Genomic DNA, 23,396 nt, shown 5'->3' with positions numbered 1-23,396 from the left:
ATGTATGTATGTGTGTGTGTGCGCGCGCGCGCGTGCATGTGCGTGCGTGCGTGTGTGTGTGTGTGTGTGTGTGTGTGTGTGTGTGTGTGTAAACTGATTCTTCAAAAGGAATTCTTTTGTCTTTGCATTTCTCTAAGCATTTATATTCTGAGGCAACTTTCTCATTTTAAAGATTTGATTAAAGAGTAAGCAACTTCTCAAATCTCCAATTATGTTTTAAATTAGTCCTTTATCAGACAGACTAAGCAAACCATTACATTTCTTATGCATCACAAAAGCAATGCATAAGAAAGGCCAATTCTTCTCTCTCAAATGCTCCCTCTACCTTAACCTAACTACCTACTGTGTAGACCTGATTGCATCTGCTCAGTCTTGTGCTGTGCAGCCATTTATCCATGTGTATAACTTATTGTTTTTATTTTTCATACGAATTAAAATGTTTGTATTTTTTTAAAGACTGTATACAAACAAGACCATGCAGCTTATCCTGGAAGACAGTAAGCAGGTGGCAGACACCTAGTTGGCTTCTGCACCTAAGTCCATGGCATTGGCCCAATGACTAGCTACAGTCCAAATTTAATAAGCAGAGTTTCCTGGTAGGCACTGAGTCTCTCACCTTTGGATTCTTCCTCAGTTTTTCTCCTTCTCTCTCTGTTGTGCCCTTGTAGATCATCAAGGCTTTTCTGGACTATTCACTGTACCACCATTTGACTGGATACCAGGGTGTGTGGTTCAAATATGAAACCCTGGTCATGGAGCAGCTCTTGAACCTCCCCGTGAAAGGCGAGGCCATCAAAATCATGGCTTATGCGGCTGATACACTGGGCCATATCAAGTTATTAATGGGTCATCTGGACTTGGCCATTGAGTTAGGTAAACGCTAGCTAGGCAAGAAAGGGCATAAAGTTACATGTGATAACTCCAGACACACCACCCATTTGCTTTCTTCCCAGGTTTCCGAGCCTATAAGATGTGGTCTCTTCTCCAGAATCCCAACAAATACCATATGGTTCTCTGCAGACTGAGTAAATCTCTCTTCTTGAAAAGCAGGTATTTGTCCTAAAGCATTTTCCAAAGTTAGGACTCTACTTTCCTTCCTGTTGCTGTGATAGAACACTCTGCCCAAAAGCAGGGGTGGTGGTGGTAGTGGTAGTGTTTACTTCAGCCTACACTTCTGGGTCACAGTCCACCCTTGAGGAAATTTGGGGCAGAAACTCAAGCAGGAACCTGAACAGAAACCATGGCTTCTTGCTGGCTTGTGTAGGCAGAGTTTTCCTGTGCCATGGCCACTCTCAAATAATTACTCAGAAACAGAATATTAATTTAAGTGCTTGACCAATAGAAATATTAATTGTAAATGATTGGCTAATAACTCAGGCTTGTTACTAAACTCTTACATTTATGTTAACCTATATTTCTTATCTATGCTTTGCCTCATGGCTTGGTACCTTTTCTCAGTATTGCATCTCCATCTTGCTTCTCTCTGCATCTGCTAGTGACCCTTCTGACTCAGCCCTTCTTCCCATCATTCTCAGTTTGACTTTCTTGCCTAACTTTACCCTGTTCAGGTATTGGCCAGTCAGCTTCTTTATTAAACCCATCACAATGACAAATCTTCAGTGTATAAAAGGATTATTCCACAGCAGTCTTGCTCTCTTTTTCTCTCTCCAGTCCAGGGTTAGCTAGCTTCTAGAACTAGAGATGGTGACTCCCCCAGTAGCCCTCTATGATCAATTAATAATCAAGACAATCCTCCACAGGCATGCCCACACATCAATCTGATCTAGGCAATTCCTCAGTCAGGAAGCTCTTCTCTCAGATGACGCTAGGCTATCCAGGTGGCAAAGCTCACTAGAACAGAAAGCTGTTTGGGGGTTCTGACTTGTTTCACCCTGACCATAGCATAGGAAAGGAAGTGCAGTTCATGGCAAGATAATGTAACTGATAACCGTCATCTTTTATCTATCAATATTACTCCCCCTCCCCATTAATTCTTTTAATGGAGTTCTTTTGTGTTCATTATCTCTGATCTGGTTACTCTCGCCAGGGACAGAAGGCCAATCAGTCACACCTATTGTGGGAACTAGGCCTCTATCACTGCCAGGTACAGGGAAGTTAAAGAAAGCACTGTGCATGCCTGAAGAACAGCAACAAAGATTCAAAGATCCTGGCCTATTTGGCCTGACTCTAATCTCCCTGGTCTGGAGGATCCCTAAAAGAACTGTTGGGGGGATCCAGCTGGAGACTAAGGTTCTAGTTCTGAGCAAGGGAAGGTTTCAAGTCTGTTTTTTGTTTTTGTTGTTTTTGTTTTTGTTTTGTTTTGTTTTGTTTTTTCAAGACAGGGTTTCTCTGTGTAACAGCCCTGGCAGTCCTGGAACTCACTCTGTAGAGCAGGCTGACCTTAAACTCAAAGATCCTCCTGCCTCTGCCTCCTGAGTGCTAGGATTAAAAGTGTGCACCACCACACCCCTCAGCTGAAGTCTAAGAGTTGTATTTGTTTCTGAATTACTGCTCATGACTAACCTAGACCAGGACTGAACTCCATCCTTTCCTCTCACTGCTTTCTCATTCTCTTCCACAGATACAAGCAATTGATCCAGGTTCTAGAATTGTTGTGGGACTTTTCTGTAACAGAAGAGCACATTTTCAGCAAGGCATTTTTCTATTTTGTCTGTTTGGACATCATGCTTTATTCTGGTAAGCATGCAATTTATTCTGGCTTCAGGAACTAAAAGAAATGGGAGTGGGGCGGTGGTGGCACATGCCTTTAATCCCAGCACTCGGGAGGCAGAGGCAGGCGGATCTCTGTGAGTTCAAGGCCAGCCTGGTCTACAGAGTGAGATCCAGGAAAGGTGCAAAGCTACACAGAGAAACCCTGTCCAAAAAAAAAAAAAGGAAATGGGAGTGAATCCCCATGCTGGAGTGATGAGGCAACTCTCAGGGCTTTGGGGCCACCGACTTAGTGTTCAGGGATGGAGAGAGCCTAGTGATATGATTCAAGGAGCTATTTAGCAACAATTATTTAGCAAAATCGTAAGGGAACATTGAATGCCAGGGGTAGTAGTGCACATCTTTAATCACAGCAGTGGGATGGTAGGGGCAGGCAGATGTCTGGGAGTTCAAGGCCAGCCTGATCTATACAGTGAGTTCCAGGACAGCCAGAACTGCATAGTGAGACTCTGTCTTGAAGTAGGGGAAAAAGTTGTGCTTGGGGCTGAGGTGGGGCTGGGGAGATCAGTGACAAAGGATAGTAAAAATCTAGAGGAAGAGAATGGGTTTTCTGTAACAAGATAATAGGTCTGTCCACCTACACAGTAATCTAGAGCAAACCAAGGTGGAAAAGCCAAAGGACAGGTTTATTTGAGCAAAGCAACTCCCGGGTGAGCCCTCCAGCCCCAGAGATCGGGAGGAGAAGTCACGTGCCCTAACCAAAGCAGGGAACTAATACACCCCGGAAGTGAGGGGTGACAATGTGTTCTCCACAAGCTGGGGTTGTGCCCAAGGATGGTCAAAAGCTGACCTCTTTAGGCAGGGTCTCAGCTACCAGCATCTTCAGAGGAGGAACTGCCACAGCTGCTAAAAGACAGAATTGGGCTTTTTGGTGCCTTTTCTTTGTTGGAAAATTCTCTTAGAGGGTGGGGTTTGGAGAGAGCAAGGAGAGACAGGAATGGGGCTTTCCGGATCAAGCAGGCGGGAGCTAGAGGTTTCAGCTCAACAGAAGCTTGTAGGTCCGAGCTGTTGGATCAACTTCTTTTTTTTTTTTCTTTTTTTGAGCTGAGGATCGAACCCAGGGCCTCGCGCTTGCTAGGCAAGTACTCTACCACTGAGCTAAATCTCCAACCCCTGAATCAATTTCTGAATGAGTGTAGTCACTGGCATCGTTTTACAATGTGCCTTTTACCGGGAGTATTTAATTTTTGCAGGATTTAGTGATGACTTCATGTGGAAAAGCATGCCCAACACATGGCCTGCAGGCAACATAGCCATGAGTGTGGCCTGCCGTTGTTTGGTTTTTGTTGCTGTGATAAAACACCATGACCAATAGCAACGGGGGGGGGATGCATTTCACCTTCGTGGTTACAATTCATTATTAAGGAAGTCAGGGCAGGAACTCAAGGTAGGAACCTGGAGGCAGGAACAGAAGCGGAAGTCATGAAAGAATGCTGCTCACTGGCTTGTTCTTCTGACTTGCTTAGACTATTTTTTAACACAACCCAGAACCACCTACCACCATGGGCTGGACCTTCCCACATCAGGACCTACAGGACTGATAGAGGCATATTCTTAATTGAGGTTCCCTCTTCCTAGATGACTCTAGCTTATGTTAAATTGACAACAACAAAACAAAACAAACAAACAAAACTACCCAGCACTTGGCCCAACAAAATTGTAAATTTACTTAAAACTTTATGAGATCTTTTGTAACTTGGTTGCATGATTCTTGAGCGGGAACATGGTTCAGTGACAATGTATTGCTAGGTTTAGGCTTTTACAAGCCTACAATGGTTAGCCTGTTGAGAATTGCCCTCACAGGCATTAGTAGCTGCTGCTAATGTCCACACAAAAACAGCTCTTAACTCAGAGGATAAGAAAGACTTTATTCTGGAGCCAAACATGAAAGACGATGGCCCAGGAACACAATTCTATGCTCCAACATGGAACCAGTTCCTTGAACTCTTTTATAATAATATTACAAGGAAAGTCATAAATCAAGGTGCTTTTCAAGTATATAAGTAGGAACGTCAGAGAGATCCATTACAGGAAAGTGGACAGACCTCTGCTATAGGCCTCAGAGGTTGTCTGGCGACACTCTTAGCTTTAAGCTTGAGATGGTAGAAGCTTGCGATCTGCTAAGTCAAAAACATTCTAAAAGATTTTTTTTATGTCAGTCACATATTGTTGGGTCCAACACAGAAGTGGGCAAGTCCTCTGCAGTGGGAAATTCTATTGCAAACCAAAGGCCGGCAAGACTCTGCCTCCCCCATCCCCACGCCATGCTACCACAAGATCACTCTGTTTCTCTCCTTTCTAGGCTTCATTTATAGAACATTTGAAGAATGTTTGGAATTCGTACACAACAATGAAGACAACAGAATCCTCAAGTTCCAGAGTGGACTGCTCCTGGGACTTTACTCCTGCATCGCTGTCTGGTAACAATGTGTTGCATGCCATTTCCTTTCTCAAGTGAAAAAGTTAAATCCCAAAGAAGAGTTCAATGAAGTTCTTTAAAAGAAAGAAAACATTCATAGTTTACATCTGAAACAGCTTAAAGGTGCCAGGGAATATTTATAGAGAAAGCCACCCGAGGGATCCAGATCCATCCTCTAGAAACCTTCAGCCGAGGACAGAAAAGTAATTTTGTCTCAGCTGTCTCAATGGCACAGGAATACAAAGCCCCCAGCATAGACAGCTTGGGCGGCCAGTTTTGTGTCTGTGGATTCTGTGCGCCTAAGAGAGAAGCTATGAGGCATGGAGGAAAGTTTCAAGTGTCCTGAACATGTGGAGACTGCTTCCTAGTCATTACTCCTTAAACAATAAATGTAACAACTGTTTACATAGTGTTACATCGCAGTTGATATTATCAGTAACCCAGTGATGAGGCAGGAAGATGTGCATGGGGTTGGTGAATGCTGCACCATTTTGTGGAAGAGTTTTGAGCATCTGTGAATTTGAGCATCTATGGGCTAGGGGCATCCCGGCACTGAGGAGCTATTGAAGGATAACTGTACCAATTTCTAAGACGTGCTATGGTTCAGGAAGAAAAAATAGCACCACTTGCCCACATACACCTGCCCAGATCTAAACAGATGGGAAAATGTTATTTTGAGGTAGTGATGTTGGAGGATATGGGCTAATATAACGTCTGCAGAGAATAACCCCGAAGCTTCAGCATTAGACCTAATTACTCGGCGGTGGAACTATAAACCACAGGGTTCCCAATCAAGGCAGGCTCTTTCTGTCCCATGGCCAAGAAACTCAATGCCATGTTCCCTGTCGGCCTCACTGGTTCTTGTGTCAGAGACCACACAGGTGCTGAGATATGCTTATCTCAGTGTCTCCCAAATCAGCAGCCAACCAAGTCACTCCTTGATTGGAGAAGTGAGAGCAGAGGGGAAATACCCTGCCTCTTTGCCCATACGACACTCAGGAGAGAGGAGGAAGTACTGTTTCCAGCCTAATAAGCCTGTAGCTAGGGCCATGCCTTCAAGAATGGGACGAACAGTACGTACGGCTTCAAGGTAAATCAGAAAACAACCAAATTCTGTGTTATCTCCTAGACTGAGACCCCCGTTCTGTTTCCCGTCTCACATTATACACAGCCAGGTTTGTTGGTTAAGCCGCAGCGCCTGGCGGCGGCCATGCCAACAGAGGAGAGTCAGGAGCCATGGTTACCTTTCTAGAGCTTTATTGGGGGGGAGAGAGAGAGAGAGAGAGAGAGAGAGAGAGAGAGAGAGAGAGAGAGAGAGAGAGAGAGAGAATGCAGAGGGGAGAGAATATGGAAGCAGAGGGTGCGGAAAGAGAGGGCAGGCCCGCTTTTTAGGCTGGGACGCAGGCTGGTGACGTAATTAAGAACATAATCGTTACAAGGTTGCCTAGTGTGACTCCTCAAAAGCTTTGTAATGAAATGAGAGCAACTCCAAACTGAAGTGAAATGACTTCTGATTAAAAGGGAATAAACGATTTGAAACTGGGCATAGTGGTTCACACCTGTGTTCCCAGTGCTTGGGAGGCAGAGGCAGGAGGGTGGGGAGTTCAAGGCTGGCCCAGGCTACATGAGACCCTGCTTTAAACACAAAATTAAATTACATGGGAAAACTTAACATCCAGAAAATTACTTTTGTCGGAGAAGGCTCAATATCAAACTGGTATCCCAATGCACATTGATTTTCAAAGGCTCTGACGTCTAACAGTTGTGCTTATCCCTCCTCGCTCTCCATCCTAGTGGGGATGTTGTTGGAACAGTTGTGTCCCCAGCCCATACTTCTCACAGTTAGTGGCCAGAAGAATCACCTAGAGGGCTTGTTTGCACAAATTCCTGGCCCTCACTCCCAGAGCCTGACTAAGTAGATCTGGGTTAGACCTGGAAATCCACGGCTGACGCTGGCCCATCTGCGGGCCGCTCAGTACTGCTGGCCCACCTCTCCTTGCAACGGGGCAGCTTCTTCAAGTCTGAAGTGTGTGATCTGTCTCACTTCCTCGAGTCCAAGGAGCATAACAGATGGCGGCCAGTGCCCCATGGGTGCCCCTGGGGGCTCTGTTCCTCCGGAATCATATGATCCCACCCTTTCCGGCCACTCCTCCAGCTATATGACCCCACGAGCGCAGTTCAGTAGCCAGGCTCTTAGGTCCTACGTAAACCGTAACCCTAACCCGTGCTGCGTGGTCACGCAATCTGCGCATGCGTGGCATAGCTCGGTAAGCCCACATGCGCATGTGCAGGGGGATCCTTAAAAAGCTGGTCAGAGACTCCTCCCCTCTCTCTTTTGCTCTCTCCTCCTGCCCCCTCTCTCCCTTCTCCTCACGTGTCTTTCCAGTAGACTTGGCCATGCTCTCTTCCTCTCCCCCACCCCACCCCAACAAAACTCTGATACTGGGTTTTGTCGTGCCTCCTGGCTTTTCTCACACGGTAACAGCGCCGCTTAATGAATAACATTGCCCGGCTACCCTGCTTATTTAAAACCAACCTTGGTGAATCCAACACTGGATCCACACTCATCTGCCATTCTGCTGTGTCAGACCCGAGGCAGGCAGAGGGCCAAGGTATTGAAAGTTGACATTCAGAGAGATCTCTCAGGAAACAGGTCCATCCAGAGAGCAGGGCCGATTTTCATTTCTTCTCTGGTTGTGCAGGTATGCCAGACTTCAGCAATGGCACGACTTCGACAGATTTTCCAATAAAGCTAAAACTTTCGTGGCGCGAAGAACCCCAACATTTCTTTACTATGAAGGGATCTCGAGGTACATGGAAGGGCAAGTTCTCCACCTCCAGAAGCAAATAGAAGAAAGGAAGGCACAGAACAGTGGGGTTAAGCTCCTCAAGGTGAGGCCTGCTCCCTGCTTTCCAGCGCAGGCAGACCCCCTCCTCTAGTGAACTCCCATCCACTTCTTGACTCTCTGTCTTCTCATGACAGAAGTTGTACATATTTATGTAAAAAGTTTTTTCAAGACAATCCTCCTAAAAAGTTAGAAAAAAGGACCAGAGGGATGGCTCAGCAGGTAAAGATACTTGCTGCCAAGGCTGATGGCCGGAATTTGACCCATGGTGGAAGTAGAGAACCTGAAAGTCCTGAAAGTAATTCTTTGACCTTCACACATAAGTTGTAATGTAGCACATGTGAGCAACACACACACACACACACACACACACACACCACACATTCCACGCAATAAATGTAATCAAATTTTAAATAAAACCACAAATTGTAACTGCTCTATTTAGAGATTGTACTTTTTATACACTGTATGATACCACTACTCAAGTTTTTCCTGCATGTGGATATACATATATTTCCATTTGTTGAAATTTGCTGTCAAATAGACTATCAATGACTGTATTGTTTTGCCTGTTATTGGGGGTTTTGTTTGTTTGTTTGTTGTTTGTTTTAAGGGATTTTACATGTGATTCCTTCACTGTCCATAGAGGTCTCCATGTTCAAGATTTCAAGACAGCCCTTTGTGTCTTTTTGTGGGAACTGATGCTTAGTCCAGTCATGCTCTCAGCCTATAATTCTTTTATTTAAGCTTCTTTTACACTTGATGTGTGTGTGTGTGTGTGTGTGTGTGTGTGTGTGTGTGTGTGTGTGCTCATGCTTTTCATACGACAGCGTGTCTGTGGACCCCAGAGGACACTTTCAGAAGCCAGTTCTTTGCTGCCCGTGTGGCTCCCCAGGCATGGGACTCGGGTTCCATGGTGATGAGTGCCTTTTACCCTCTGGGCCACCTCACAGGTCCTCTCCAAGTTCTGTTATCTGAGCTCGAGTTAAGGACATATTCACAACCAAGTTCTCCATCTGAGATCTTTGGTTTCCAATTGCCTGAAACGATTTACTTTGGGATCCATTTTAGGACAGACAATCTTCTCAATTGCTCATACCTCACATCTCTTCATGTGACAGAATTCAGATCACATTGACTCCTAAACTATCACACCCAGGGATACCACAGATCTGTCTGCAGGATATGCCAAATGTCTAAGGTCAAAAGTCAGATTAAGTGGGTCTTCAATATTTTATGAAGTTCCTTCCCACATACCTAGGAAACACTGACTCATTCCCATGAGTCAAGTAAAACCACAGGTACAGTGAGGTGTTTTGGGGGATGTGTGGTTACTAGGAAAGCTATGGGGATAGCCTCAATAATAGGCTGCGATTTTAAGCTTGTGACACCATTCCAGGTCACAGATGTGACACATGTCACATGTCATATCTATCAGTCAATCTATCTATCAATATGTCTGCCTGTCTATCTATCTATCTATCTATCTATCTATCTATCTATCTATCTAATCTATTCATTTACTTATTTGATACAGGGTCTCTCTATGTAGCCCTGGCCATCCTGGAACTTGCTATATAGACCAGGCTGACCTCAAATTCTGTTTCCAAGTGCTGGGGAAAGGTTTATGTCACCATGCCCAGCTCTTGCCATGCTTTTGAAATGTGGGTTCTAGGGATTGAACTCCTGTTGACAGGCACTACACCATTTGAGTCATCTATGTCCCCAGCCTCTGGTTATACTGCTTGTTTGTCTTCTCTAGGCCTTAGAGAGCCTTGTGGCTGAAGACACCATTGGCCCTGTCTTCTACCCAAGGCTCTACCATCTGATGGCTTATGTCTACATACTGATGGGAGATGGGCACAGTTGTGACTTCTTCCTGAACACAGCTTTGGAGCTTTCTGAGACACAAGGGAATTTGCTGGAGAAATGTTGGCTAAGCATGAGCAAGGTATGTACCATCAGCCACCATGCCACAGTGTGTGGGTGTGGGTGTGGGTGTGTATGTGTGTGTGCGCGCCCGTGCATGTGTGTGTGTGTGTGTGTGTGTGTGTGTGGTGGGTTTACATATGTGGGGACGTTCACCCTTCTGAGGAAACCTCAGAATCTACTTCTCAGTTGGGTTTTAGGAGGCATGGTAAGTCCTTGTCTTAGTTCACTTGGGCTTACGAGACGTTTACTGCCCATAGTTTTGCAAGCTGGCAAGTCTAAGACTGTGGCGTAGAATTCAGTATCTGATGCGGATGATGCCCTCATTGAATGTGCCTCTGGCTATGCCTGCATCAGTGGCAGAAGGAGCAGGAACCAGAGACATGGGCCTACTCTGCCACCTGTCACCTGAATTCTCTACAGAGACCTCCACTCAAGTGAAGCTAGGATTCTTGACATTGATGCTGAAAATAATTTGAGGCTAGCTCCTTAAATAGAAGTAGAGCTGGGGTGTATTAAGAAGAGGCTTAAACATAGGTTTAAGCATGGGCACTAATAGTGCTTAGAAAAATGATAGCACACACACAACTCTGGGTGAGCTTTTCAAGAGAGAATCATATATTGTATGATTCTGGGGGCCTCTGAAATCGCCTTGTCCAAAGGTGGTTCCTGGAGATGTGTTGGATTGCATGACTGTTATGATATATCACGTGGGGGACCCCAGCTGGCCGGGCCAGGGTATCTCACATGTGCAGGGGAGTCCGGTGGTCAGAAACAGCAGCAGACGGTGGCGCATCGAACGGTCACTGACTCCCAGGTACTGCATCCATGTGGAAAGTGTTTGTTATAATAGAGAGATGAAGAGAAAGATAGAAAAGAGAGAGACAGAAAGAGAGAAGGGAGGGAAAGCAGAGGTGTGTGGAGAGAGGAAGAGAGAGAGAGAAAGAGGAAGAGAGGAAGAGGAAGAGAGACAGGAAGGGCAGGGGTTTTGCCTTAAAATGAGACTTTTATGTCAGGACACAGGGTGGCCCCAAGGGGCGGGTTTCCAAGGGGCGGGTCAGAATACTAACAATGACACCATCTGCCACAAAGAAGCTAAGACTTTTTATTTATACACACACACACACACACACACACACACACACACACATAACTGCAAATGACGCTTATGGTCTTTTTCTGAGGTTTCTAGAAAACTGCAGCTCCACAGCTAGGGAGGGAAGAAAGCTATCTTCAAAGTTACCTGTGGGGCTTCCGCACGGATTGTTAGGATTTTAGTATTCCTATTTAAGATACTTGTATGGGAGAGGAACCTTATCTCTATGTTGGAACCTTCACAGCTCATTTTGTTGACTGAATGGGCATTCTTCACTTCAGCCAGATTCTAGAACAGCGGTTCTCACCTTCCTGACGCTGCGACCCTTTAACACAGTTCCTCATGGTGTGCTGACCCCCAACCAGACAGTTATTTTCATGGCCACTTCCTAACTGTCTTTTTGTTACTGTCATGAATGATAATGTAAATATCTGGTGGTCTTAGGCAACTCCTGTGAAAGGGTCATGGATTCCCAACGCAGTTGCGACCCACAGGTTGTGAACCACTGCTCCAGAGTAAGCAGCCCTCCCTGTAGCACGAATCCCAGTTGGTCTTGTAATAAAAACCTGGAGCCAGATATCAGAGCAAAAGCTGAAAGATCAGAGAAACAGAGCAAGTCACAGCCACCACCACCTCTTTCCTCACCAACTCCTCAGCCTGAAAGAGGAGGGAAGAGCAGGGCCAAACTCCTGTCTCCTCCCGCAAAGTATATTCCTTTCTCTGCCCAGCCATATCACTTCCTGTTTCAACCTTCCTAGTGCTGGGATTAAAGGTGTGTGATCCCAAGTGCTGGAATTAAAGGTGTGTGCCACCACTGCCTGGCTCTGTTTCTCTTTTAGACTGGATTCATCTCATGTAGCTCAGTGTGGCCTTGAACTCACAGAAATTGAGATGATCTCTGCCTCTGCCTCCTGAGTGCTAGAATTAAAGGTGTGTGCCACCACTGCCTGACCTCTGTGGCTAACTCTGTGGCTGGCTCTGTCCTCTGATCTTCAGGCAAGTTTTTTTTTTTCTTAGATTGCAAACCATATATCACCACACCTTCCTTTCTGGTGTTCTCTTAATTTTCCCGGTCTTTCTATTCTCCCTACTTTTTGCCTGTCCAAAGAATGGAAGGGGGGAAGTTGTTCTCTCGTCGTTCTTTTGTAAGGATATAAACCCCAAAGCCCTCAGAACCCAATCACCCAAATCCCTGACATTCAGTACTATCACCTTAGGGGTTGGCCTCCAGCATGTGGATTGTGGGGGAATAGACACACATTCCAAGCACAGTAATCATAGACCTTACCAACAGAGGGCCTATATTCGCGCAGCTCAGAGCTTTGCATTTCTTGTTACACTTCAGAGAATTCCCACATGCAAACCCCCTTAGTACTCAGTCTCTCCCCATCTCTGTGGCTTCTTCACATTCCTTTTGTTGTCCACGTGGGAACACCTCAAAGGTAAAACTCGGGCTCTGCACCTAGCACGGTATTGTGAAATAAGCAACTACATGTGCGATTATGTGTGCTTATCTGAAGATGCGCCCAAGTTCTACTGGTTTGGACAACAAAAATCATTTTTATCAGGTGTGCATGTTAATGCAAGCCTTCAATCCCAATGCTGGAGAGGTAGAGCCAGGAGGATCAGGAGTTCAAGGTCATCCTCAGCTACGTGGAGAATTCAAGGCCAGCTTTGGTTGTAGGAACCCTCTCAAAAACCAAAACAAGAAAGAAAGAGAGAGATAAGAAAAACAAAGAAAATGAAAAAAGAAGCCAGCTGGTGGTGCACACCTTTAATCTCAGCACTCAGGAGGCAGAGGAAGGCAGATCTCTGAGTTTGAAGCCAGCCTGGGCTACAGAGTGAGTTCCAGGACAGCTAGGGCTATCTTGAAAAACCGAAAAAGAAAGAAAGAAAAAAAGATCCCCTTTGTCTGTGAATTCCCCTGTTTTTAAAAGCTCAAAGGAGCCAGAGCCATGTGTGGCAGTACAAGCCTATAATTCTAGGTCTCCAGACACAGGCAGGAGAACCAGCCCAAGTTCAAGGTTAGCCCAGCCAAGGCTGCACAGTGAGACCCTATCTCAAAACAAAACACGCTCAGGGACACATTTTTGGAATCTGGTCGGTCTTCCACATGCCAGGAGTACTGACTAGGCCTGTGTTCTCTTTCCTTCCTCTCAGGAATGGTGGTACTCAGCCTCGGAGTTCATGGGAGATCACTGGCTTCAGACCGTCTTGAGTCTTCCAACATGGGATCAAATCGCATCAGGCAATATAGCCCTTCAGGATGTTCAAAGGAACAAATTCCTGATGAGAGTTAATATCCTGGACAATCCTTTCTAATATTTCATGAACAAGAATAAGATTGCAGTAAGAACCATTTTTTTTCTTTTTTTCTTTTTTTGCCATGATCCATTATTGTCCTTCCTCCATAGCCAGCCCCTCCAGGTTCAGATCTGGAACCTTCCTAGTCGGTTAGCATCGGTCAGCACCTGCCTTGCTTTATTTAACTTCGCACAGCTGCCGGATATAAAGGCAAGGCTGTGTATCTTTTCTCAGGCTGTTTGCTTAATCTGTGGTGCTCAGTCCATGCAAAATCCAATCATATCGATCAGTATCAGGGGCCGGAGGGTTTTGGTGTCCCTGAAGGAAGGGTTGGCAGAGACTTGCAGTCCCAAGAGAAGCAAAGCTCAGTAAGGGGTAGCGCACTTCCACACGCAGGAGGAACTGGGCTGGAGCAAGAAAAAGTTTGGTAGCTCCAAGGGCAGGTGTGCACAAAGGGTCCGCGCTTTTCCACATATCTTGCCGATACGCAGTTCTCCAGACAGCTTCGTATGTTGTACCTTTCATTAGCATCTTAACTCTACCCAGGGGGCTGTTTTAGTAGAATAATAAGTACTGTCATGTTCAGAAACTGGCTTTGGCTGTGGCGGCAGGCGAGCTGGTTTTCGTTGGCCTCACTTCGGAGGTGTTTCCAGCCTTCAGAAGGCTCTAGGAGCCTTCCAGCCCTTGGTCTGTTCCATTCTCCTGCCTCGGTACGAGAAATGCTAGTATCAAGGTAAAGGGAGGTCTTGTGTTATGTGCCACCTCGGGCACGCCATGCCAGGGGTCAGAAGAAATGTGGAGTTGGTTCTGACCCTCACCTGTATGTGGTTCCAGAGATCAGCCTCAGTTTGCCCAGTGTCTTGGAAGTAGCGCCAAATCCCTGTTACCTCCGGAACCAGCCAAATTAGAAAGAATACAGTTTGCAGAGGCCGAGTGCATCTTCCAGAGCCGTGGGGATGCCCACTGGCACCTCACGTCTGCAGAAATAAATGCTTTAAGTAGAAACAGTAATTTTGATGTGGGTATACTTTATGTGCTCCAAGTTTGTAAGCATGTTAAAAACATTTAACTCACAATAGTATTCATCTTTATTTCCCAGATATAAGGGCAAGGCTACACAGTATTCTTAACCTTTTTTGTTGGTGGAAGTTAGCGGCCTGTCAATGTGAATGCACTAAAGGTTTTTACCTGTTAGTCACAAGGATGTTAGGTCAGACACGAAGCAGGGAAAAGGAACAGGTCTTCAGGGAGGAGCTAAAGAGCTGAAGATAAACTGTATTTAGGCAATGGACCCACAACATTCCAACCTCTCCCTACAATCACTGAATTTCTAATCTGCCCATAAGCTCTCCAGAAGACGCCCAGATGTGTGGTTTTTTTCTAGGAAGACACACACACACACACACACACACACACACACACACACACACGTTGACCAAGCATCACACTTCATGCATACAGGAACTAAATGCTAACTTTCCAGTGTCAATAGCAAGGCTTGTTCCCAGGATCTGATATAGAAAAGGCTGAGTAGCCAACAGGACAGCTCTTTTCAGGAGAGAGGAACAGCTGGTAAAGCCGTTAAGGAAGAAACTCCCGGATCGTATCATTGGAGTCTACTAGCCATTATGATCCAGTGCTTTTTATCCTCTGTACTTGACATTGGGAGGTATAACAAGAGTAATACACCAAAAATTAAAATAGCCAAGAACACTGTCTGGCTTAACCAAGTTAAGGCAGAAGAAGAGGAAGCAGGCATGTTAAACCACCAAAATTTACATATTTAAAAAGAAACTAGCCTAGCAGTGGTGGTGCACACCTTTAGTCCCAGCGCTTGGGAGGCAGAGGCAGGCCTGGTCTACAGAGTGAATTCCTGGACAGCCAAGACTACACAGAGAAATCCTGTCTCAAAAAACCAAAATAAGTAAGTAAAAGAAACCAGATCAGCCATGTTTTACCCTGCTTTTACAGGTATGTGTATTCTATGAGCTATTTTATTTAAAATTGGATTATTGGGAGCTGAAGAGATGGTTCAGTGGTTAATTAAGAGCACTGGCTGCTCTTCCAGAGGTTCCCAGTTTGGTTCCCAGAACCCATATGACAGTTCACAATTGTCTGTGACTCTACTTCCAAAGGATCTGTGGATTTCTGTATGTCCTGTAGCCTTCTTTTCTTGTGGTTACACAGTCCTATAGGATGATTAGCCATGCCTGATGCATGTGAGATGGTTGCACTTTGCTGTGCTGGGGATGGTCTGTATGTCAAGTGTTCTGATGGTAATAAAAAACCTGATCGGCCTGCTACAGAAAATACACAGCAGAGAAGAAATAAAAAAGCTGAGAGAGAGATGCTGCAGCGCGCAATGACCAGAGATGCTGCAGCGCCGTAATACAGAGACACAGCAGCCGCCATGACAGCAGCTGTGAACGCGATAAGCACACACTCATATAATTGTAGAAATGATTAATTAAATAAAAACAGTTAGCAAAAGCCTGCACGCATACAATTTGAAAGCAATATAAGTGTCTGTGTTTATTGTTGGTCTAGCGCTGTGGACTAGTGCAGAGTTTGTCCTGACTGTGGCAGGGCAGGAAACTCCAGTTACAGGATCTGATGTCCTTCGCTCAAGGTCACAGCATGCAGTAATAAAAAATATGTAAAGCAAAACATATACAATCAAAAAAATCATAATAATAAACCTTAAAAAATTAAAAGTTTAGAAGGCATGGCATGGTGGCGCACGCCTTTAATCCCAGCAGTCAGGAGGCAGAGACAGGCGGATCTCTGAGTTCAAAACCAGCCTCGTCTACAGAGTGAGTTGAGTTCCAGGGCTGCCAGGGCACTGTGAAAAGAGACCCCATCTTGAAAAAAATTGTTAATTAAAACTAGAGTACTTTAACAAATCTATTATCTTTTAATTTTAGTTTGAAAAGTAGGAAGTTACATTACAGAAGAAATTAGATAACAATATGGGGTTCCTTTAAATTTTCTAACAAGATTTTCTAGTGTGACAGAAATTATTAAAAAGTGATAGGAACAAAATATCAGACCTACTAGAAATTCTGACTTTATAGGCTTTATCTCCATAAACAGGTCTTATTTCTTTTTGTTGTTGTTGGCTTGTTTTTTCAAGACAGGGTCTTAGTGTGCCGTTCTGGCTGTCCTGGAACTCACTCTGTAGACCAGGCTGGCCTCGAACTCCCAGAGATCCATGGGCTTCTGCCTTTTGAGTGCTAGGATTAAAGGCGTGCGCCACTATGAGGCTTTCTTTTTATTTTAAGGATTAGAAATGGAAATGGTACTCAAGTAGGAGTTACTGTAATGTTGTCCATTTCCCTTTCAATAGCAAAAAATACAAAACTGTTGAATATTTTAAATATTTATTACTTTTAATTATGTGGTGGGAGCTGCATATGCGTGCAGGTGCCCATGAGGGCTTTGGAACCCCTGGAACTGGAGTTATAGAGAGGTGTGAGCCACCCGGAGTGATTGCGGGGAGCTGAATCCACTCTCTTAACAGCTGAGCCGTCTTCCCAGCCTTTTAAAATGTTTAATTTACTGCACTTTAACCTTTTTGTTATCAACAGAAACAGTAACTATGCCTGACCCAGTTAATTTTCTTTCCTTAGGAAAAAGTTTTTTGTTTGGGTTATAAGAATTTGGTTTGAAAATATAGGTACTTGCTGGGTGGTGGTGGCGCACACCTTTAATCCCAGCACTCAGGAGGCAGAGGTAGGCAGATCTCTGTGAGTTCGAGGCCAGCCTGGTCTACAGAGTGAGCACCTAAGCTACACAGAGAAATCCTGTCTTGGAAAAAAAAGAAAAAAGAAAAGAAAATATAGGTACTCTCAATGCACTTTATTTTGAGAGATTACGCTTTTGTCAACATAAAAGCTATATATATATTTTTTAAATCTGTATTATACCAAAAAATGAGAAAATAAATTCTTTTGTAAAGACAGTGAAAACATGAATCTTTTTTTAAACATGAAAACTAGGTTCAGATTAGGTAGGGTTCCAGATACGACACAGCTGAACACCTTTGAAACCAAGCCATTTTGACGATGTCACAAAAAGCAAACGCGTCCATCACAACAGTTCCTTCTGTCTTCAACTCCACGTAGATTCGGGGTTTTAAACCCTTTGTATAACTGTGTACTGAGTGTTGAACATATCCCCCTTTAACCCTCCCTTTCCCCTTTCCATTCCTTCCTGCTCCCATTAATCTCCTCTGTCCTGTAGACTGTTTACCCGCCTCTGTCATATTTATATACTTGTGATTTTACACAGATTCAAAGAGCTTGCAGCCCATTCTTCATTGAGGTCATCTGGACAGTCAGTACAGAACTGTCCTCTCTTCCCCTGCTCATCCACCAGGAAACCAGCCTTTTTTGTCTTTAAGTAGTTCGATCACCCAAAGAGTCAAGTTCTTTTTAACTTGAACTTAGAATATACTTAAGCTTTAAAAAACAAACATGTTTTGCAGGCACGCATGTAAATGCACTGCGTGCATGCCTGGTGCCTAGCAGCCAGAAGAGGGCACCAGCTCCCCGTGGAAATGGAGTTAGAGATGGTTGTGAGCCACCGCGTGTGAGCCACGAGTCAAATGCAGATGCTCCGAAAGAGCAGTCCGTGCTTGTAGCCACAGAGCCCCCAAGCTTCTTGGTCCTGCTCCCTTTATACCCTTGAATTCTCCTTTCTGGTTCTTTTGAGCCTTCTCTCCCCCAAGGTACATGCCGTCCAGGCCCTTCTACCAATACCTGGTTTTGATCCCTCCGCACCCTGGCAGCACTGATCTGAACATTCTGAAATTCATCTCTATATCTCTTACATGTACATTACCAGAATGGCCAGCATGGAATAGAAGTGGACTGCTGCCTCTCTTGTTCTAGAACAGTCTGTTGGAGGTGCTTAGGTAACTTTACTTAGGGCACAGCTGCATGTGGAGTCACTATAGCCCTATCCATCGACTGGAAGATAATGACACACTTTCTAAGTGTGCAAGAAAAAGGCCCTAAGACATCCTTTATGAATATGATAGAGGAAATGCAGCCTCAAAGTGGAAATGAATCTCTTAAATCTATGAAAACACAGAGAAATCTGGAAATGAAAAATTTAGGAACTCAAAAAGGAACCACAGAGGCAAGCTTCACCAACAAAGAATACAAGAGAGAAAAGACACTCAGGCATGGAAGACACTGTATAAGAAGTAAAAATGTTAAATCTAAAAAAAAAAAAAAAATTCTGGGGCAAAACATCTAGGAAATCTGGGACACCATGAAAAGACCAAATCTTTGAATAACTGGAATAGAGGAAGGAGAAGAAACCCAGGTCAAAGGCACAGAAGACATTTTGAACAAAACCATAAAAGAAAGTTTCCCTAACCTATTTTTTATTTATTTTTTTTTATTTTTTTTTTTTGGTTTTTCGAGACAGGGTTTCTCTGTGTAGCTTTGCGCCTTTCTGGAACTCGCTTTGGAGACCAGGACTGGCTCGAACTTACAAAGATCGCCTGCCTCTGCCTCCAAGTGCTGGGATTAAAGGCGTGCACCACCACGGCCCGGCAAAGTTTCCCTAACCTAAAGGAGGAGGTGCCTATCAAGGTACAAGAAGCACACAGAACACCAAATAGACTGGATCAGAAAAGAAATTCCACTTGTCACATAATTGTCAAAATACTACATGAACAGAACAAAAATATTAAAAGCTGCAAGGGGAAAGGACAAAGTAGCATAAAAGTGGCCATTAGAAAACACGGACTCCTCAATGGATACTCTAAAAGCCAGAAGGGCCTCGATGCATATGCTGCACACTCTAAAGGATCCCAGATGCCAGCCAGACTGCTATACCCAGCAAAACTACCTACCTACAAATCCAACCCTACAGAAGTGCCAGAAAGAAAACACCAACCTAAAGAGGTTAAATACATCCAAGAATACAGAATAAATAATCCTAGACCAGCAAAATCAAAAGAAGGGAAGCATAAGCAAGCAAGCAAGCAGCGCGCACACACACACGCACACACACACACACACACACACACACACACCAATAACAAAACAGGAATTATCAATCACTGCTCATTGATATTTATTTCTCAATAAAAAGACACATACTAGCAGAATGGATGTGAAAAGAGGGTCCATATTTCTGCTACATCCAAAAATACAACACACTCCAGTAAGGAGGATAGACATCACCTCAGGGTAAAAGGATAGAAAGAGATATTTAAAGCGAATGGACTTAAGAAGCAAGCTGGCATAGCCATTCTAGTATATGACAAAACGGCTTCAAACCAAAACTAATCAGAAGGAATAGGGAAGGACACTACACACTCTTCAAAGGAAAAGTCCACCAAGAGGACATTGCAATTCTTAACATCTATGCACCAAACACAAGGGCACCCAAGTTCACAAAAGAAACACTACTACAGCCTAGATCACACATTGACCCTCAAACACCGATAGTGGGTGATTCAGTACCCTACTCTCAAAAACACACAGGTCACCCAGACAAAAACTAAGCAGAGAAATGCTGGAGCTAAGTGACATCATAAACCAAAGGGACCTAACAGATATACAGAGTATACCACCCAAACACAAAAGAATATACCACCTTCTCAGCACCTCATGGAACTTTCTCCAAACTGATCACATACTGGGATACAAAGCAAGCATCAACCAATCAAAGAAAATTGAAATAACACTATCTGACCACCACAGATTTAAGCTGGATATCAACAAGAGAGAGAACAGAAAGCTCACAAAATATGGAAACTAAACAACTCACTACTGAATGAAAATGAGTCAAGACAAAGAAATCAAAGACTTCTAGAATTGAATGAAAATACATACATACACTGTCAGACTTATGGGACACAGTGAAAGCAGTTCCAAGAGTAGCACTAAGTGCCTACATGAAACTCTGGGGAGATGCCATAGTAGCAACTCAACAGCACACTTGAAAGCTCTAGAACGGAAGAAGAAATCACACCCAAAAGGAATAGATAGCAAGAAATAGTCAAACTCAGAGTCCAAGTCAATAAAATAGAAATAATGAGACAATGAAACAGAGTTGGTTCTTTGAGAAAATCATCAGTGAGATCGACAACACCTTAGCCAAATTAAATGAGAGGCAGAGAGTATACCCAAATTAACAAAATTAGAGATGAAAAGGGGGACATAACAGACACTAAGGAAATCCAGAGAGTCACAAGGACTTATTTTACAAACCTGTACTTCACCAATTTTGAAAATCTAAAATAAATGGATATTTTTCTGACATATACTACCAAAGTTAACTGAAGGTCAGATAACCAATTTAAACAGATCTATAACTCCTAGTAAAGGGAGCTGGAAAGATGGCTCAGAGGTTAAAAACACTGGCTACTCTTCCAAAGATCCTGAGTTCAAATCCCAGCAACTACATGGTGGTTCATAACCATCTACAATGAGATATGGTGCACCCTTCTGACCTGCAGGCATACATGCAGGCAGAACACTGTATATACAGTAATAATAGTAATAATAACTCTTAGAGAAATAGAATCAGTAATCAAAAGTCTACTACCCCCCCCCAGAAATTACCCAGGGCCAGATGACTTTAGTGTAGAATTCTACCAGACTTGAAAAGTTAATGCCAATATTCCTCAAATTGTTCTACAAAATAGAAACAGAAGAAACATTGCCCAATTTTTTGAGGCCACAGTCATCCTAATACCTGAACAACAAAGACCCAACCAAAAAGGAAAATTCTGCAATTTCCCTTATGAACATAGACGCAAAAATTCTTAATAAAATACTTACAAACTGAATCTAAGAATACATCAAAAAGATCATCCACCATGATCAAGTAGGCTTTATCCCAGAGAGATGCAGGGATGGTTCAACATATGTAAATTGATAAATGTAACCCACCATATAAACAACCTGAAAGACAAAAACTGTATAATCACCTCATTAGATGCAGGAAAGTCTTTTGACAAAGTCCAACACCCCTTCCTGATCGAAGTCCTGGAGAGTAGAGATACAGGTTCATACCTCAAGATGATGAGGGTAGCTCACACAAGCCCATAGCCAACAACAACTTAAAAGAAGAGAAACTCAAAGCAATTCCACTAAGATCAGTAACAAGACAAAATTGTCTACTCTCTCCTATTCAATATAGGACTCTCAAGACATATTCAATATAGGACGTGAAGTCTTAGCTAGAGCAGTAGACAACTGAAGGAGATCAAGCGGATGCACACTGGAAAGGAAGTCAAAGTCTTTTAGGTGATATGGTAGTATACATAAGTGACCTTAAAGATTCCACCAGAGAACTACAACTGATTAACATTTTCACCAAAGTAGCTGAATTTAAAAAACAAAAAACTCCAGCACCCCACATAGGAAAGAAAAGAGGGACAGACAGAAGTAGAAAAGACCAGGTTGAAATTTTGGGAGTGTATATTCTACATGTCTGTGCCCAGATTGAATATGTCTACACATCTGAGCCCATGTACATCTTCTATCTGGTTTTACAGGGATGCTGAACTTGGTTTCTGGTCTTGACTGCCTCACAAACCATGGGTGTGGGTGCATCTTCTCCATGGCCAGCAGATGGCAGCACTGGATTTTGCTGTAGCCTTAGGAACTTTTTCCGGCAGCACTCCAAGCCCTTGTCTCAGACCTACAACCTCAGTACCACCCACAGGAAACATCGACCAATTCTGGAGCAGCCTGCATAGAATTATTTTTAGGATGAGATAAATCATCCACGAGGACTTTAGGAACAGTGAAGAGAAAATCGAGGACTGTAGGGTTTTTTTTTTTTTTTCTCCATGAGCCCTTGAACCTCACCTATTCTGAACTCCTGTAGGGCAAAGATGCTGTCTTCACTGTATCTAGCACTAAGCCCAGAGCTAGACATACAGCAGGTGTTCAGGAGCTATCTATCGACTAATGGGTGTGTAAAGGATATTTGCTTTTGCTCTTTCCTATAGCAGCCCTAGGAATCTCGTGTTTATTGAGTGAGTGAGTGACCTGGACGACCTCAAGGAGACTGACAGGAATTATTTAACATTAGCCAGGCAAGAAACAGTCCAACCCGTGGTTCCTGACATAGACCTGAAAACTCACTGGACCCGATCTAGTTGCTGAGTCTGTGCCCTTGGAGGCAAGTTCTTTGTGTCTCAGTTTCCTCGTCTGTAAAATGGGGATCCTAATAGCATCTGCGTGAGGCCTTTCAGAAGATGGTTGGCTGTGTGTGTTAATGCCAGTTAAGCACGCCTAATTCTGTCCAGAGAGCAAACAGACAATTAAAATGCAGAGCAATGGGAGAAGCCTGGCTCACACCCTGTTGTGGCTTTTAGAAGGACGGTAAGAGCTAGCTGAGAGGAGGTACCAGGCAGGCAGGAGAAGGCCTTCCCAGGCCAGCACACAGCATTTGGTCCTGCAGCTGTTTTGGAGCTCTGGAGCACTGCCCCCCCCCAGGTGGTCTGGAGGAGACCCACTGAGCAAAGGGAGGTGAACAAGTTCTTAGGAACATCACCCCAGCTTTGTGGGCCACCTGGCTTGGGGGCGAGGATCCATCAACACCAAAATAGGAGTCTTGGGATGACTACTGAGGAACTATGTGGACCACATCTCTGATTTCGGAAGTCTATGGTTTTTATATGAGCCACTGGGGATCTACTCAAAGGATGTTCACAGGCTAGGCAGGTGTCCTACGACTGAGGTAGATCCCTAGCCCGAGGCTGCCCAGATTTCACCTCTCTCATTCTTAGGAGAGATCTGGGCCAAGATAAAGCCTGAGAGGTAAATCATGATGCAAGTCAGAATGAGGGTGGGTGGCCTATAAAAGAGAAGAGACTGGAATTTATGTCAAGGGTGTTGATCTGTGGGATAGGTCACGGGACAGAGAGGACACTGACATCAGAGGCGGGCTTTTCAGTCAGGGTGTTCGAATGACCAGATATGTAGGCCAAGTAAACTGAGGTCTAGAAACTTAGCATCGTGCCAATACTCGCTAGTTACTGTTGTTCCCGCATCTCCAGCCCCAGATTGTCAACCCTAAATCTCACCTTCCCTGG

At 44.2% G+C, this 23,396-nt stretch overlaps 1 protein-coding gene across 1 annotated transcript in view; it reads left to right on the top strand.

Moving 5' to 3' along the window:
* Adcy10 (adenylate cyclase 10) overlaps positions 1–13,553 on the top strand; it is a 95,414-nt gene extending 81,861 nt beyond the window's left edge. The window contains exons 28-34 of the mRNA XM_028864382.2: positions 669–873; positions 954–1,050; positions 2,582–2,697; positions 5,033–5,150; positions 7,852–8,041; positions 9,758–9,946; positions 13,181–13,553. Of these exons, the coding sequence (XP_028720215.1) occupies positions 669–873; positions 954–1,050; positions 2,582–2,697; positions 5,033–5,150; positions 7,852–8,041; positions 9,758–9,946; positions 13,181–13,342 (1,077 nt within the window). The 3' untranslated portion in view covers positions 13,343–13,553. The remainder of the gene's footprint in view (positions 1–668; positions 874–953; positions 1,051–2,581; positions 2,698–5,032; positions 5,151–7,851; positions 8,042–9,757; positions 9,947–13,180) is intronic.
* Positions 13,554–23,396: the final 9,843 nt, after the last annotated feature.

Source organism: Peromyscus leucopus, chromosome 15 (genome assembly GCF_004664715.2).
Source record: "Peromyscus leucopus breed LL Stock chromosome 15, UCI_PerLeu_2.1, whole genome shotgun sequence".
In the NCBI taxonomy this organism is placed as follows: domain Eukaryota; kingdom Metazoa; phylum Chordata; class Mammalia; order Rodentia; family Cricetidae; genus Peromyscus; species Peromyscus leucopus.
Note: the sequence above shows the minus strand (reverse complement) of the source record. Positions and strands in the feature narration are given on the sequence as shown.